At 38.9% G+C, this 18,810-nt stretch overlaps 1 protein-coding gene across 1 annotated transcript; it reads left to right on the top strand.

The window, feature by feature from the left end:
- The first annotated feature begins 213 nt into the window (after nucleotides 1–213).
- MTPAP (mitochondrial poly(A) polymerase) lies at nucleotides 214–18,452 on the top strand. Its single transcript, XM_062568982.1, is given in 10 exon segments — nucleotides 214–379; nucleotides 2,329–2,501; nucleotides 3,048–3,281; nucleotides 3,585–3,809; nucleotides 7,611–7,822; nucleotides 10,021–10,247; nucleotides 11,495–11,587; nucleotides 11,676–11,749; nucleotides 13,519–13,822; nucleotides 13,825–18,452. Coding segments are annotated over 10 exon segments (1,788 nt in total). The 3' UTR covers nucleotides 13,905–18,452.
- The last annotated feature ends 358 nt before the right edge of the window (nucleotides 18,453–18,810 follow it).

The following is an 18,810-nucleotide window of genomic DNA, read 5'->3' as shown; positions in this document are numbered from 1 at the left end:
TAAACAAACAAATAAATAAATAGAGAGAGAGAGAGAGAGAGGGAGAGAGACAAAAAAGCGCGCTCCGGGCCCCGCAGAGGCGGCGCGCTGCCTGCCGCGGCAGCCCGCCCCGTCGGGCAGCGCGCAGCGCGGGACGCGGCAGGCTGGGCCTCGCCGGCTGCCGTAGAGCGCGGCGGGCGGCGCCTGCGCAGCAGGAGCCGGCGCTGCCGGGTAATGGCGCACCGCGCGGGCGGGCGGGCGCTGGCCCTGCTGCGGGGCCGCCTGCGCCTCCCCGCCTCGGCGGCCGCCGGCGACTGCTCGGGCCGCCGGTGCGCGCGGCTCGGCTCCACCGGCGCCGCCGTGCAGAGGGCGCCGCAGGCGGCCGGCGCTGAGGAGGCAGGTGAGGGCGGGGGGCGCCGGGCCGCGCTGCTCCCCCGCTCCGCCTCAGCGCGGCCTGGGCCGGCCGGGCGGGCCGGGGGTCGGGCCGGGCCTGGGCGGCGGCGCGGGGCGTGTTTCCAGCGGCGATTCGGGCCCGGGCCGTGCCGCGGGGCGCCCCAAGGCCGGGGGCCCCCGGCAGCTCTGCCCAGCGCGGGAGAGCAGTCTGCTGCCCTTGTTCAAAACATGGTTTATCCCGTGTGGGAGTCAGCTGGAGGTAAGCCAAGGGGTAGCCGTTATCCCCGAGGGGCTCCGTCAGGCGCCGCGCTGAAAGCGTGTGAATGTCAGTCAACATTTGCTGCAAGCCAAGAACAGAGAGCTGGTGAGGGCCGAGCAGAGTTAGTGCAGAGACTTGGATGTACCGTGCAACTTAACATGATAGTGCAGGTGTGAGCCTGAGTTGGCGCTTATGCTGATATTTGTGTTTCAGGGCAGCATTAGGTGGCACCTTTTTGGTAGGAGATCAGGGTGTTTCAGTTTGTGAAGCTAACACTGCTGACAAAAGCAGCAGTCTTGTGCTGTTCACATTCTTGTGCTAACACAGACATGCAGAGCAAGAGCAAATCAGAGTAAAGAATAGTTCCAGGTTCCTTTTTTTTTTTTTTTTTTTTTTTAATATATAACCTAGATCATTCGTCTCACCTGGTTTGTTACATGGCCATGTGAATACTTAGGCTAGCATCAGAGGGCAGCATTAGAATATATGTGAGCACCATGTGCAGGATGGGGCGTTTCTTCCAGCAGTAGTGCTGGTGTATGCCTATTCAGTGATATTGTTTCACAATCACTTTAATGGAAATGTTGTTGGAAGCAGGAGAAAAAAGTAAAATTGAATGCTCCTCTCATGTTTAAAAATGCTTTAAACAACCATTTGGATGTAGTCTTCTGCATTTGTGCTATATTTATGCTGTGCAAATGGCAGCAGAGCTTAGGGAGCACTCATTCTGCGATAGTACTTAAGTATATACAAGTAGTGTATGATTAAAGAATTGCAAGACCAATCTGGCCTGGTGGAGGGAGCCCTGGGAGTAAGGAGGTTTGGGTTCATCTTCTGGTTGTGTCACTGGCCTGTAGGACTTGTCAGTTCTGCATCTCAATCCCTTCTCTGTCCCCAGGGACAGTAGAATATTTATCTTTTTCATAAAGCGCTTCTTCAGTGCTATATAAAATTAAGCTATTGAAACAACTACTCTGAGTGCTTATTATTTATAAGTCTGTGTGAGAGAAACAATAAACCTCTTGTAAAATACTTTTTCTGTGCTTATCGATGTTCCAGCATGTCTCATTTCCATGTTGATTCTGTAGGCTGTCAGCAACGATATATGTTGTCCGTAGTATGGTGGGATATGACTGATCTGTGAATTGATGAGTAGATGAAAGTGTAGTCTTAAGTGCATTTGGAGGGATTAGAGTTACAGTAAAAAAAAAGATACTAAATTACAAAAATAACTAAATACTTCATTGTTCTGAAGGTAAAAGTGATGGTTTTATGGTAGCAGAGGTAGATTTTCTTTTCAGTGCAGCTTACCAAAGGCCTAGCTTTGCCTGGTACCCTAGCTAGGTCCCTTACTGCGAGATTAGTACACCAAATCCGACTGTGTATGCTCAATTTTCTGATAGTGAACAGCAAATAAGAGAAGAGCAAGTATTCCTTGTATCATCAACCTTCCTGTGGGATCAAGGGAGGCTAGTATTGTTTTCTTCCTGTGTTTCCTAGTGTTCATTTGTACAAATGTACACATTTGTGAGAGAGTTGCACTTAAGTTTCTTAATTGCTTTCTTTGTTGCTCCTGGAGAGCCAGAGGAAATTTTTGTTGATTTGTCCAATCCCAAAAGAAGATTAAGTATACTAGATTCAATTTTAAATCTTCATGTTTATATAGCAAAAACCTTAATGCTCATTTGTTCACACAGATGCTGAGGTCAATACCAGAAAGAAGACTTTCACAGAAGTTCAGATAGAACGACTGGAGCAAGCAGAAAGGACTATTTTAATTAAATGTCCACCAAAAATTAATGAGAAAAAATTATTGCAGTATTTGTCCAGTCATGGAAAAATTAACAGTCACTTCTTTTTTGAAAATCGTGTAAGTAATTGATGATATAAACTTAAACAAAAAGAAATGCTAGCATTTGGACTAGGCCTTACATATGTAAGTTGAGCATATTCTGCACAACTGATGTATTAAACTTGTTTTTATCTTTATTAAAGTTTACAAGTTACTGAGTAACAGTTTTCTTAAGTCAGTTAAGCAACACCTGCTGTGTATGATGGATAGCAACCTGTTTTGAACTAAATCTTTGAAACTTATACATAATACTACTCACTGCTCTAACAGTAGAGGTAACCTTTTTAATGTGTTTTTTGAATATTACAATTGTAAAGGTAAATGGATTTTACTACTTTTCTGTTTAATGTTCACTGCTAAGAGTTGCATATCTTAAAAATTTCTGACCTCGTATCAAAAGGTGTCTAGAAAGTGCTGGGGTGTGAAAAGTAGCACTCAGCTTCAAAACTGTTGTACTGTATTGTTGCAATGTTCCCAGGAAACATCTTGATAACATCAGTACAGTCAGTTCAAGACTTGTATGCAGTTATCTAATCCTGTCTATTTCCCTTCTTAATGTTTTAGGGTATCCATGCCGTAATAGAATTTTCTGAAAAGAACAGTATAGCCTCATTGCAGGATGTTATTGGAATCCCAAATGCTGCAGAACATCATGTTGTTCCATTTAAATCTAGACTTTTTACTTTCATGCTGAAAAACCCAGTCGGTCAAGCTGCTCCTGAGACACCAATTCACCTCTCTCCTCAGTCTCACATTCCAGTGAAAGACCTTATTCAAAAGCTTTGTGGTGCTGACAATGTACGTATAGATTTGTAGATCTCTCTCAATTAAAAATGAATCATATGTATTTCAGATTTGCAAGTGGACATGTACAATTTAGCAGTTATTTCTGTCTTTAAAAAAAAATGAGGATTTTGCATGAATGCGCCTCATACATTGGAACAAATAGGTGAAATTTGTTGTTTTAATTGCCAAAAATATTTTTCTGTATCAAATAAACCTCTCTGTGAATCAAAATTTTGTTCAAACTACAATCATATGAAGTAGAAAAAAGATATATTATGGGTCACTGTTCTTCACAGTGTTCAATTTCTTAACTAGATAAGCAGTCAGATGTACACTTTACTGAATGAGTATCAGCTTACAGAAGAAAATATCAAGCTTCGATTTCTGGCCTGTTCCCTGGTTCGGGACTTCGCACGTGCATATTTTCCAGACAGCGTGGTAAAGCCATTTGGCTCTTCAGTGAACACCTTCGGCAAACTGGGATGTGATGTGGACATGTTTCTGGACTTTAATGAAACAAGAAAGCACACTACAAAAATGGTAAGATGATGCCTTGCATCTTCAGTCTGTTGGATTTTTTTGGCAGAGCATGCATGTAGAAAGCGTACCTTGCATGTAGAAATCTGTGTACGTAGACTCTGATAAAGGTTTCACATCAGCCTGTACTAGAGATTGTTATTTGAATGTTTAGACATGAAGACTTTCAAAAACTGAGTGTGACATGAAAGAAGAGATGTTTGCCATTATAGGAAAAAGTGATTCAGTGTTTATGTAGGCTTTGTCTGCACCATCAGGGTGGATTTCACTGTGGAGGAAACCCTGGTCTCTCAGAGCTAATTCAGCAAAGGCAGACCTTCCCATCCTGCTGGGAAACTATCCTGGTTTTCCTTCTCTGGAGCTGTTGGGCATATACTTCAAGCATAATTATTTTGTGCATGTGTGTGCACATGTATTATTGGAGGATTGTCAGGCTCTTTTTCTCAGTTTGAGTTAGTTCTACATTTAAAAAGATTATTTCAGGTGATCTTGTCTGTTGTATCTTTTGCCACAACTAGGAAAATCATACTTGACTACGACTCTGAAACCATTTCCTTTATCACTGTAACTGTTTTTGTTGATAGTGTTAACATGTTGGTCAGTTTATGAAAACCATTTCAGTTTTCTTACTGAGCTCATACAGCAAGTTTACCTTCTAATTAGTAATTGACAGTAGACTTGGAAAGAGAAGACTGTAAATGTGTAATGAACTAGGTAAAAATGAGGTGGATGTTCTGAGCACGATCTCCGATCTCCGTTATCTGCAAACCAGACAAGCTAGTTGTATTTTTATCAGTGTATTAACAGCCTGTTATGCTGTTGGCATGGCAGCTGTGTTAATGTTAAAACACTGACATTGCATTCTTGCTGGTGCTGACTGTATGGATAGTGTAATATGTGCTACTGTTGTTTAAACTCATCTGGATGCTCTAAATATCATAGTATAAGAATGTTACTCCTGAGCTGCCATTTTATCATTTGGGTGTTTTGAAGCAACTTGTGCTCTCATGGGACTGTGGGAGGTACTCAAATACTGTGGTAGGAATCAAAATAATACAGTGGTCTGAGAAGCACCAAAGAGATGATGCCATCTCTTCCCTCAGTGCACGGACAGATAGATGTATATGTGTGTTTTACTGGGAGTTTTGTTGTGCATCTGCCGAAATTTCTACAGAAAAGAAAGCACAGGATTTCCATAATTATTTGTCCTACATCATGTCATAAATGAACTGTACTATTTAAACCTGTTATAAACTTTAAAAGTATTTGGAGGTAGGCTAGATTATTAGCAGTTGTGATTACTTGTGGACAGTTGACATACTTATTACTGTGGGGCTCCTCAGCACAAACCACCAGGGCTACTATTTGAGCTCATGTCTTCATGTTACGTGACAGGTTAGTAGGCTGCGTGGCACATTTAAACTGTTAGGTGTGATGCAGTGAGACTTTTGCCTTGTATACAAGCACAGTTGTTATGCATTAAAGAAGATAATCTTGTTGGTTTTATTGATATTTTGCACTGCTAAAATGGGGGCAAACCTGTTGTCTTAATTTCAAAGGTTGTATAAAAATAAGGTACATTAGAGAGTTGTCCTATAAAAGAGAGTGAAAGTCAATAGTGCAACTCTTGCATTTTGGTTCAGGCATAATCAAAGAATAAAGGAGATCAAGATGCCAGCACCTAGAGAGCTTTTTACTTTGCAGGAAATTGTGGTGTGGGTACACCGTCCCTAATAGGCAACCTATGCTTAGTGCTTCCGAGAAAGACAAAAATGGTATTCTCCCTGGCAAATTGTGTTACTAATGTGCATAAACTGATTGTCTGTCTTGGGATAAGCGAATGAAGGAAAATAATTTATAAGTTGAATAGCAGCAGAGGAAAGAGTATCTTCTGCCTGCCAATTTATTGCAGAATTTTAGGAGGCTACCAGCAGTGGAGGAAGACCAGGTATTTCAGCATCTGTTTACATTTACTTATTTAGTTTCATGGAAAACTGAACAGTGATTGTGAGTTAAAAGGGCAGCAAAGGTGGGAGCATTCTTTACTATGGAATCTGTGACTATCTGACTTTTTTTCATTGTATTTTATTCTTTCCTATGGGTGATCAAAGGACTAGGTACAAATATGTTTGATGAGCAGAGAGATGATGTTTTAACATGCAGGCAGTTTGGGAGAGCAGTGAGTGATTTTAAACATACTTTAATGATCATTTTAGAGTCATAGTTTTTGGATGGAAAAAGTTAGGCTTTTTTTGGGGGGGGGCAGTATATCAATTTACCCAAAAATACTAGTTTATTTATTCACATCTTCTGTTGTGGGCAACATGGCTGGAATAGGAGGAGAACCACAGGTCTAGGGTAAGTGTATCAGTTCTTCATCTTACCCACAACTGGAGCTAAAGCTGTATGTGAAAGTCTTGTCAATTACTGAGATGATCATCTAGCTCCCGAGAGATACTAAACAGTTCTCTGGGAAGGCCCGCTGTGATTTTTGTCACGCGCAAAGGTAAAAACACCAGTGTACTGACTCATCAGCGAAGTCCCCATCTCCGTCTTCCCTGTCATCTACCTCAACCTCTAACCTATTCACTTCCACTTAAAGACTTAGAGGTATTTCAGGGCAGTTCCAGGCTCACTTTCTGTATCGGTGTGGGTTCCTCTCACTTTGAGCCAGCCTTGCTCCAAGGTCATAGCATTTTAATCCTGTTTGGCAGTGTATATCAGGGTTTGCCATTCTGGTACATTCAAACAGTGGCTCTGGCTGGAGAAGTGTGGGCAAGAGGCGAACAGGAAAAAATGCCTGAGTATTTGCCAGAGTTGCGCAGAAATTGGGTGCTTTAAGGTGGGTTCATGGGGAGGGGGTCCTAAGGTCCATGACTTCTGAATTGTGCCTGTCTGTAGGCGCCTGGTTTCTTCCCACTAACCTGGTGATAACAAAGGTAACCTCAGGTAGTTGTGTCTCAGAGGACTGTTTAGGTCGTTGTGTAATGCTTTTCATCATTTAGTGTGCATTCACCCGTAACATGCTCTAAAGAGAAGGTTAAGTCGGTGTAAGGTATCAAATCAGCAAGCAAAAATAGCTGACATTTACAAATACAGAGACTCTAAAGAGAGTAGATTTCATAGAAGTGCTTTATTTCAATATAAATTATGTGTATGAAAACTACAACTACAAAGGCATACAGGAAATTACATGTCTAATATGGTCAGAATGCAGTTCCAGAATTTATTTATTTGTCAGGAAAAAACATATCTGATGTGAAGTTATTATTTTCAGAGTTAGAGAAACTCATTGTTATTTTAAAACATTGGGAAATTTGCATGCTAAAATTTCTGGATTCTTTTCAAAATGAAAAAGATTTTATTTTACAGTGCTACTTGAGTCAATAATATGTAATGTGAGGATATGGAAAAAAATACTGATAGCATGAAATCAGCAGTGGTTTGGTTGTGTTTCATCCTTTTTGTTTGTTTAAGTATGCCTTTTTTCAATCAGAATGTACATAATGTCTCAGGAATTCCAGAATTACTTGCTTTAGACAATAGTGTGATGTATTATACCCTCATCTGAGCAACTAATTTCACAATAATTAATTGGTTATTAATCTGCAAAAATTGAATCATTGAGAAAGAATATAAAATAGTACATTTTACCAGGTTCTGCAGGCTGCTTTAAATAATACATTTGTCTTAGAATCTCTGATTGCGCAGACACCTTTGCAAATTGTGGTAGTCTTTCAGAAGTATTCTTAAATATCTCTTTAGTTCCACAGGTAACAGTTTACTTTTAAAATTTTGTGGTAGAAAAAAGGTCCCTTTGAAATGGAGTATCAGATGAAAAGATTACCATCCGAAAGACTGGCGACTCAGAAAATTCTGTCTGTGATTGGCGATTGCCTTGATCATTTTGGTCCTGGATGCGTGAGTGTGCAGAAGATCCTCAACGCTCGCTGCCCGCTGGTGAAATTTTCCCATCAGCCAACAGGATTTCAGTGTGATCTGTCAGTGAGCAATAGGTAAGACATGGTTTTTAAAAAGTTTAGGTAGAATGTATCTGTAATCTGGAAACCTGTGATGAACACCGTCTAGTAGTTTCTGCGTTGTTTTTGTAACGTATACAATAAAAGAGCACTTAAAATTGCTGGCTCTGAAAGTATAAATGGTATTTTTGACTCTTCTCCAGTATAGTAAACACTTGCTAGCTGAATCTAAAGTCCTGAAGAACACTGTGTAAAAATGCTGTCATTGTGAAGAATTGAAAGAAGACGGGGTTCTTTAGTCATTACTTCCCTTCACACACATAGGCATATGCACAGTCATCCTCGGATTTCTTTTCAGATTAAGAAACTGCATTGTATTAATTTTCATCATAGTCTTCCAGCTGCTTTGCAGTGGTTGGGTTTGTAGTTACTTCAGGGTTCTTTGTTTTTTGTTTCAAGTGCCTGTGTGCACCTGTTTGCTGGCAAAGTATCTTGAATGATAAGTTACCTCACTGATTGTTACTATCATTAGGAGTTTTCAGAAGAGTGTCCAGTAGAGGGAGCAGGATTCTCAGAAATATCCCTTTGTGTGTGTTTACCCTTTTCCTACTTGCTGTCATTTTTTTAGGTGACTAGTGGTTGATTGGAAGCATTGTTGTTTTTTTTTTTTTTTATTTTTTTAACTTATTAAGAATGGAAGTTTATGCCAGTGATACAGATGTATACTGGACTAAAGATGCACACTAAAAAATAAGTACCTGACCCTTTTCACTGGTGTCAGGGAGTGATAACATATGAGTGATTATCTTTCAAGAGGAGTTTGTTATAACTTTTAATACAGATTCTGTGATATAATCAGATCCTAGATTGAATTTTCTGAATTATCCAAAATTCTTTTTTGGAATATACAGGGGTTATTAAGACAATACTGAGGAAATGTATTGTAGCAAAATAATTTTTCTGCTTTGAAGCAGAGCCTTGTATATGCAGCCACAGGGAAAGTCAGCAAGCAGTTCTCTGCAAACTTCCTTATACTTCTCTGCTGAGTAGTAGGTCAGTTGTGACTCTCTGTGTGTTCTATTGTTACCATTTGGAGTAATAACAAATATTTGTGGACACAGGGAAGCACTTCACAATCAAAATCTAAAAAGTCAAGGTATTACAAAACTTTCACATTGGGAAATTTATCTAAAACATATTTTTTTTTTAAGGAACTAAGTGCAAGATTGGGAGCAAAAAGTCTTGCACAAGTTCAACAAGCATTTTAGACAAAAACTGTTCCCAAACTGTCCCCAGTGTAAGTCTTGTTCTTGCACCCTGCTTCCAGTATCTTTTTTTTCCTGCTTTTTCTTGCGCTCCCTTTTGTACAGTACAAGAACGTTTGTATGAACATGTGGTGAAGCAGATCAGAAACTGATCTGTTTGAAAACTATTATCCTTCTACTTGAGTTCTTTTTCAGCAGGATCTGGATAGTTGTTACAAATACCTGTCAACAATATGGATATGGTAGTGTGGGAATGACAGCAAGCATCGACAAGCAAAGCTGCTGCTTTTAGCAGCAGTGACTGTGTTTGTTTAAAGCATTTGCTAAACAACAACCTCAAATTTATTCTAGTCACACTAAAAATGTCTTTAATACTTTACATTTCAAAATTCAGAAATGTATTCTGCAGTGTAACAAACTGAAGGACATCAAACTTCAAACATTAGTCGTTTGAAAACTACTAAGTTGACTTGTTTTGTAGATTTCACTGTCTCTATGCGCATTACTTATTTTTAAATTCATCATACTATAACTCTTTAGATCAAGGTTGTAAAAGAACTTCTAGTTTGTACTTTCATTAGGATATAGAGATTATCTACTGTATTCCTAAGACATTTGTGGCTAAATTAAATATATGTTTTCAATCTCGATTCTGCATAGTTTTGCTCCCGAGTACCCGATTTTTTTTTTTTTTCCTCGTGATACGGAACAAGGAAACAATGCAAGTCCAGTGTTAGTATTTATCCCTGACTGTGTTCTCCTTACTATGAGAAGCTACCAGGGATTTAATCCTGGACAATCCCAGGAATTCTCTTCTAATTTTTTAATGGGTAAAAGTTGTTACTATTTTTTTTTTTAATAAATATCCTCTTCACTTGTAACTGATGCTTTAGGATTGAAAAGCTAGCACTGAATCTAGTACTTCACATTTCTCTCATATTTACACGTCTCATGCTTTTTCTTCCTCAGCATTGCTATAAAAAGTTCAGAACTCTTGTATATCTATGGTTGTCTTGATTCCCGTGTAAGAGCACTAGTGTTCAGTATACGATGTTGGGCCCGTGTACATGGACTTACAAATAGCGTTCCTGGTGCTTGGATTACAAACTTCTCTCTAACAATGATGGTCCTGTTTTTTCTGCAAAAGAGATCACCGCCTATCATTCCAACAGTGGACCGTCTTAGAGAACTAGCAGGTAAGGACAGCTGTTAATGAAAGAAATTGGTGTGATTCTTATGTTTATTTTTCTCTTCTCTAAAGTTATGAATAAGCCCAAACCACTTCTTTATGCTCTCAGATACCCACATATATTGTGTATACCATATGTTTGAGGGAATATACAAGTTTCACTTGTATTTTTTGTGGAAAAAGAAACCCCACATTTTTAAAAGCAAAATTACCTCATTTTCTTTACAATGGTAAATTCTACTTGGAGGGGTTAATGTTGTTCTGTGCCATGTTTATTTTCATCAAAGCTGTCTCAGTGCTGCTTTCACATGCTGGCTGGTTTTGCTTTATTTTGATTTTTGTTTTAGAAGACTTAAATTCTCAAAAGTCTCTCTGCTTGTTTTCAGTTTTGATTGATGAATATGATGCATGTCGTTTTATAGACATCAGATGTTTAAAAGAAGAGTTAAGATTTTTCTCACAATTTGCAGTATCCTTGAGAATGTTCAAGACATCTAGAAATAATTCTTACGTCTTTGTGAGTTAGCTGTTCTTGCCATTTCATACATAGCTTTCAGGGTATGATAATTTCACGTATCTTCAGTAAATCTAATGAAAACATGGAGAATGACATCCCAGACTCTTGATGCTTCAGTTATGTCTCATGCTTGTTGACATGCTTCCTTCCAAGTTGTGAGTAGATAAGTTCTGTATTCGATTGCTTTGAAAGCAATTCAAACATTTCCATTAACATTTATCAACAAGCTTTCAAAATGACTGTAGAATTCCTATGCACGAAATGCTTATCTTGAAATTTTGCAAAACTATTCCTAATCCTGTTTTTAAGAAGAAAAGGCTAGAAGCTTCAGGTCTGATTGCCAAAACACTTCTGCAGTTATTAACCTTGTAGATTTGTGGGGTTTTAGTGGATAATAAACCACTGTATGCAAAGGTACTAGGTTTCTTACTTAAAGGAAATAACTTCAGAGGTATAAATGTCATATACATTCTTCTTGTAAGGTTTTAAAAATACTGCATTTACTCGTTTTCCTTTGCCTATCTGTAAAATTATTTTTTTGTCTTCAACCATTTAACTTGAATCTTGACCTGAGAGTTCACTTTTTAAATCAACTCATAACTTGATTGAATTCAGTGAATATTATTGTATAAAGTCATGTCACAGATACCAGCCATGACTGAATTCAGAATTTTATTAAATACAACAGCATTTGTGTTGTTTATCTCTTCAAAAAAAGTTTGCAATTTTTGTTTCAGATGAAGACGACAAGCACGTAATTGGACGTTATGATTGCTCGTTTGTTAGTGACTTAAGGAAGATTAACTCTACAAAAAACACAGAAACACTTGGTAAGTAAGTCTTTAAATATTTTTTTGCCAGTATGTTAAGAATAGACCTTTTCTTACTGTTACTATTGACTTTTTTTTTCCCCTTTAGATGTATTGCTGCGTGACTTTTTTGAATATTTTGGAAACTTTGATTTCAGAAAGAATTCCATAAATCTTCGAAAGGTAAATGCATTTTAATCTCTCATTATTATCTACTGAATTCCCCCATTTGCTATTTGAGAAACTACGGATGTTAAACAACTATTTTTGTGAACTTAATTGTATGTACAGAGTAAATTGGTGATATCCAGAAACTGAGTCCTTTTTATGAAGGAAGTGAGCTTTCTTTTCAGAACGTCATCACTTAGTGTAACGTTCTTAATGGTGCTGTACCGTTACTTGGGTGTAATGGAAAGCACAAACTTTAATGCTAAGCCTGTAGGATATAATTTTTTTCCCCTGACTGCTGTGTATCGAAGGTGGCTGTTTTAAAATGGCTCCTGCTTTGATTTTGTGGGAAGAAGACTTTTTAAATATCATGACATATGTCATAGCAAATGTCTGTTACCAACCCTGTATGCCAATGGGCATTGCATTTAAAGTTGGGAGTCTAGACCCAGTGTCCATGTTAAATTTTGTAACTGAGTTTTGAAACTTTCTTCTGACATTTTAGTTTCCTGCTACAGTTCACACTAGCATACAGTGTGGGCAGTTACAATTCAGTAAGCATGACAGTTAACAGGATCATTCTGTGCTTGCCCAGAGGGTTGCAGCTCTTTGCTTTCTGTGTACATTTCACTCATGCTATTTATTGATATGTGTCTGTGTGTGTACATACATAAATACACTAAATACACAGGATATGGATATACTGGATAGGGGATTTCAGTACAGTGTTGCTCTGTGGATGCTCTTGTGTGTATTTCATTTCCTATTTGGGCACTGTGGGCTAGTTGCATAGAAGTGGGGTCTTTTTGTGTGTTTTTTTTTTCTTTTTCTTTTTGACAGTGCTCAGGTTGTTCCAAGAAACTAATCCATCAAGCTGAGGTGCCTTTGTCTGTTTTTAAGTTTCAAAAAAAGATAAGCAAAACCCTCTATATGGTGGAGCCTAGAGTAGACAGGTGAATTGTCTGAGATGCTGGTGTGCTACCTGTTCAACCAATGCTATTGGTCCTGGGGCAAGAGTGTGTTGTAGCATGTGTGTGGACATTTCCTTACTTGGGAAGTCTAAGCTGGTAAGTTCTTGCTAGAGCTTGCTGTAGAAGGCTTGCAGAGAGTCTATAATAAAGAAAATATCAGCAAAGGAGCACTAATAAGCACAGAGACAGCAGTGCGTTTAAATAGCAAACTACATAGTGTCAGCAACTTGCCTTTTACTATGCCAGGTGCCCAAAAGCTGACAATGATCTGAAGATCTCTATACTAAAGGCCAGAAGGAACTGTGAGGAATTTCAGCCAAGGCAGTAATCATGTTTTGCTATACTAGCTCTTGATAAGAACTGAGAGAGGAATGGTTTGAGCCTATGGAGTGTTTGTAGTAGTTTAGCAAACAGGACTGTGCAGGTTAATATGACTCGTTCAGGCTGCTCCATGCTCTGTACACAAATGTTGATGTGAGTTAGGAGGCTGTAGTGAGTGAGATTTCAGGCTTGTGTAAAAGCAACGGGGGAATGGCCAAATAGACAGTTTGTTCTACTTGTTTGTCTTGAAGGAAATATAAACTGAACTTACCAAGGAAAACAACTACTGAGAGGATTCAAAGAGGAGTCATCATACGGTCAGATTGACAGGGAAATTAACTTGATTAATCATCACTTTCTTTTCCACAAAAAGTTTTCTAGTAGGTCAAAACACTTTTACTGTTAGAGCTAGTGTAATAACTCAAGTGATTTCTTACTTATTTTGCCTATAACACATACGCAACTTTGGCTTTTACTTTTAACTATCTGCAGGGAAAGGAAATAAATAAACCTGAGTCGTCTCCTCTTTATATCTGGAATCCTTTTGAACAAGACCTTAATATCAGCAAGAATGTTAATCAGCCACAGCTGGAGAAGTTTGTTGCTTTGGCCAGAGAAAGTGCCTGGATATTAGAGAAAGAAGATAGAACTCAGCGAATGGTCAATAAAGAGCCCTGGGGACTGGCAGCTCTACTGATACCATTTGGAAAAAGTAATCCCAACAAGATCAAGAATAGAATGAAGGGAATAGGAAGTGAAACAATCAAAAGCCTCTTGGACTCTTTAAAGTTAAGTAATGTGAACAGTCTACAAAAAGCAGTGGGAAAATGACTTTCAGTGTGGAAACACAGTGGCTGCTATTCTGTTTTAGGAATTGAATGTGACACAGTCTGAAGGACATTAACATTTCTCTTATGGTGAAGCGGAGAGTCAAATGACTTCTGTTTTCTATTGCCATGCTTTCTGTACGTCTGCTTTGCTTCTCTATACTTCATCTCCTCCTTACTCGTTTTTCCATCTGTTCTGTGAGTGAAGAACATTCAAATGCAAGTTTTACAGATACCTTTTGGAATTAGCCTGCAGTTGGGCATAGTTTTTAGCAAAAATACAAATAGAAGGAGCATGGGAAAAAGCTTTTGGGAATTCTGTTGGCTAACGCACGAATGATGTGCTAAGCAAAAGCTCCAGAAGCAACCACCTTTCAATGAAACCGCAGTTTAAAAGATGACAAATGTTAGTACTGTTACTTCCATTGCAGGCACATTCTGGGAGCCAGTAAAACCAAAGTGTATGTGTCTATTTTTGTAATTGTTTTTCACTTGTGTAGACAGTGCCAAGATACAATAAAGAGGATGGAATTGGTAGCAGGGTTTGCAGTTTCATAAAGCATTACTCTCCAGGGATTCTGCAACTGTTTCATGTTGGAAAAGTGGGTGTGCTATTGTGTATGCCACCTGTTCTCAAACTTCTTCAATCTGATCTTTATTATGTGAGTATCCAGAGGACTGGTTCCCACTCGCACATTATTATACACACCTCTGTCATCTTGCCTTCAACTTCACTTTAAACTGATATTTTGCATTCCAAATGGCTTTTGCAGCCACTTTTTTTGCCTCATCTCTCTCTGTCCCTTGCAGAGATCCATAGGGGATCACCTGTCATCCTTGAAACTGGTCCCCAGTCCTGCCGCCTTTTTCAGATAGTAAGCAGAGTGCTGCCTGTCACCTCTCCCAGATTGGCCTGACCATTAGAGTCAATATTTCTCCTTGGCTCAAAGGTACTATTGACTTCTCAGTGTGTCTACCACAGGAGAGTGTGTTTTGGAGGGAATAAAGTCAGATGGAAAGGGAAATGGAGAGCAGAGACAAATGACAGACACATTCTAGGTAGACTTGTAAGTCTCTTGTTTGCCCGGTTTATAGCCACTTATATGCCCTAAAACTTTGCAACTGTGGTTTGAACAAATACCTGTTCAACAGGTATTCGTTCTCTCAGTGTCGTTCGACAATGACTGTTGTCATTACTGTTAAAGAGAAGTTCAGTACAATAAATTACAATAACTCAGAGAACATCATACAGATGCAGTATTGATGTTCATAATTAGTTTAATTTTCAGTATTTTTAGATTTTTGTGTGTGTGCTGCAGTGGTATATAATTTTGTGTGGAATTCCTTTCTGTTCATGTAGTCTGAACTAGTATATTAGTATTAAAGTTGCAAAGGGTGTTTTCGCTTTTTTCCTGAAGTATACTTACTGGAAAAAATGTGAGAGTAATGCGTACTTCCAAAGCACGTATGTAAAATTTTGTTCCTCCCTCTGGGCAAGGAAATAGCAGCAGTTAATACTCTAAACTGTTAAACCTCGAGTGACTTGAAGACTCTCTGTCAGATCAACTCCATATTAATTTATTTAGGTTTTAAAATCATATGCTTGTATTTCTTATTCATAAATGTTTTATCAAAGGAATGACTTGCATATTCGTTATCTTGGTCATAGGAATTAATTCTTATATTAACTTCTTTAAGATGGAGCCTTGCAATTCAGTTTCAAAATCTCTGTGCTAGTGAGTGAACAACTTGGTAGCTGATATGAAATTTGTTGTAACTTACTGGCATTAAACCAAACTTCTTGGCACCAAGCTAGGTACTAATGCTATAAGGAGCCTTGATTTTTATAGAATCTAGAGAGATGTTTTCTCCAGTAATAGCTATTCCAGCTATTAAGGTGCTACTTGATTACTTTGTTTTTTTCCTTGTTAAATAGAATGGGTAACATTGCAATGCAGTAATAAGAAAATGGCACACACCAGAATTGTGACAGTATATACTTGCTTCTCAGAGTATATATGCATTGGTTCACACTGATCTAGATAGGAAAGATATGATAATTTTGACACTGAGACACAAGATACATGTAGTCTAAGATCACTAAACTTAAGGCAGTCGAGCCACTGTGAAACATATGTCTTTGGTCAAAATGCCTCAGATGTAAATTTGCATAGGCATTCCAGCTGTTTAGTATTCCTTAAAAGGGAGGACAGAGCATGGTTACTGTATATGCAGAGCCTGTTTAGCATCACAGTGTTTGTCTATTTAAACCCTGTGTCCCTTTTGGGAATAGGTTTGAGCAACTATTGCGGCTGCAGGCTGATTGTAGGAAAGAAAAGATAGAAGTCAAAAGCATTGTAGCAAATAAAACACGCAGGTGATTGTTTTAAGTATCTATAAGTCCAGGGAGCTGAAGGCCAGCTGCTGATTACTGTTCTCTGCTCTCAGCTGGTCCTGCAAGTCTGTAGGCTTCATCATTTTTGGTGTTATAAACGCCAGCCTGGTGGATTTCATAGAGGAAGCTGCTAGCTGTGGGTGGAGAGCAGATTGTAAGCGTCCCCTGAACATCAGTTGTGCCTGAGAAAAGAGCTATGTAACATTGCTAGGACTGAAGCCACCTGTGGGAAGAGAACCAGACAGGGAAGAAGTGGACCAAGGTGTGAGGAGGCGAGTGACTGTCTAGCCAAACAAGGGAGACAGTGTGATCATGACTTCCTGAGGGTGTAAGCCTTCTCACGCTGAAGATAGCTAGGAACAATCCGTCTTGCCAATACTGTTCTGTCAGTAGAAACAAGAGTTGGATGTTTGTCAAGAAAGGAGCATGGAGATGGTCTGTACTTGAGAGCTTGCTAATGACATGAAAATAATGTCTCAGCAAGAGTGAGGCAGTGAACTAATTACTTCTTAGAAGTTCAGTAAGAGCCGTTGTGAGACAAGGTTAACATGACAGAAGAGCAACAGAAAATACATCCATGGCATCACAGTGGAGCATAGTGCACAAATCTGAACTACTCTTGGGTGTGCTGGCGCCTTTATAGAGCTGCACAGCACCATGCAGAGACACTAGTTCAGGTGTGGAAGCAGCAGAGCTCTGTAAATATGACATTATACCTTATCAGGATAGGGCACAGCAGAGTTGTTAGACTTGGATTTAGCACCATACTGATGTTGTTTTACCTTTGAGTCTACAGCAGTCAAACTCTCAGCTGCAGCGCAGCTATACTCACTGCTCATGATGGGTCTGTATTTCAAGAGGAACCATGTTTTTTTTTTTTTTTTTAGCAATATGTCTTTGTTCTTACAATTTTAATTTGCAAGCTCAATTTAGTTTATATTGGGGGTTTGGGCTATGTTTTTACTTCACAGATTTTTTTGTGTGTGTGTTTGGAAAAAGAAAGACAAAGAATTTTTATTTAAATTTTGGCAACAAACTATTTAAATGTCTCTGCTGAGTTCACCTCAAGCTCAACTCGGAAATCCTCAAGCAAGCCTTGGATTTTGAGCTTGAGCTGCTTTGGCGATCTGATAAATCAACAATTAACAAGTTTCACAAAGTGAAATCATCCTGTTGACTGGAAACCCGTGTCTTCCAAAAGATTTGTCTTGCTCATCACAGAATTACCACTGAAGTTCTCATACAGAATTGGTCTGCACATCCTGGGCCTCCTGATCTGATATCCTGCTGGGTTTGTTTAAAACAAAGACTAGGATTTATGTAAATAGCTTGTGCCTAGAGATAATACCTCTCCTTTGATATGATTCACATTGCCCTCTTATGCTGATCCACTGCTTTGTCTCTAAGACCTTCTGGTTCCACGAGGGTTTGGTATTGCATGTTGAATTGTGGGACAGGGGTTGTGGGTTTAAGCACGGCAGTCCTTTCAGTACCCTGCGTACTGAAGTCTGTGCCCATAGTTCTGTAGCTGTCTCACATTTTGCAACTGGTCGGTAATTTGAGCTGGATGTCATATCAAGTGATTCAGAAGTTAATTGTCTTTGCTACTCTGCAGTAAATAATGGTAAATAGTTCCCTGTATCCAATGGGCAACTTGTTTGATCTGAATATAGAAATCCTTAATTAAAAGTGGTATTTTAAGCTATTTAAATCCTTCTTTAGCATTTAGTATCACTGTTAGAATGCAGTACTATCTGGCATACTTGCTCTGGGAGATGGGTTTGCAGTAGATATGCATATGCATTTCTTCTAATTAATTCTTTGTGGAATATCTGTATTCAGTGCTATTGGTTTGATAGAGTTCCCTTCCCCTCTGCTTATTTCGTCTATACTCCTTCTTTTCTCATCTGATTTGATCTGTAAAAAAGTAGTTGATTTGGCCATAGTGTTTTGTGGAGCAGTGGTGAATACAGCTACATCTAAGAAATGAGTTCTTTTTAAGACATGGTGCTGTCATTGCAGTGCAATATATGGCTTAATTTCTTGTGTGGAGAGTCTCTCTTTCATATTGCCTTTTCAGTGGCTTATACAGTGATCAAGTTAGCTGGACTTGATGGGTCACACCAATACTGAGCAAGTGTTTTAAGAAGTCTATTCTGTTTTCTAATATTACAAGTTTCTTAAATAAAGTTCCATGGAAACTTTTTGAGAAATGCTTTATCCTTGGAAATGATTTCTGTTTTCCTCTATTATTATTTTCAGTTTGTTTTACAGAAAGATTTAAATATGGGTTTTTATTCCCATGCCTGAGCTCTCTTGTGGATGCAAAGTGCAAATTTGTACTAAATATAAACGTTGTAGCCCTGTATTGAAAATTTGTGTGGAGCATCTCCCAGAATAGGTCTTTTAAGTTATATCCGTAAGCCCAACAGGGGAAGAAAAACCACCATGAATTATTAAGGCATAGGCTCCTATTCACACTGCTGGTTCCATGGGATGGAACAGCTCTCATAATTCTGTATCTCTTTTTCTTGTGCTGGATACAAGTAAAAATCTGCTGTT

This window comes from Rhea pennata, chromosome 2 (assembly GCF_028389875.1).
Source record: "Rhea pennata isolate bPtePen1 chromosome 2, bPtePen1.pri, whole genome shotgun sequence".
Classification (NCBI taxonomy): Eukaryota; Metazoa; Chordata; class Aves; order Rheiformes; family Rheidae; genus Rhea; species Rhea pennata.
The sequence above is the reverse complement of the archived record's forward strand: the minus strand, read 5'-3'. Positions and strand labels throughout refer to the sequence as shown.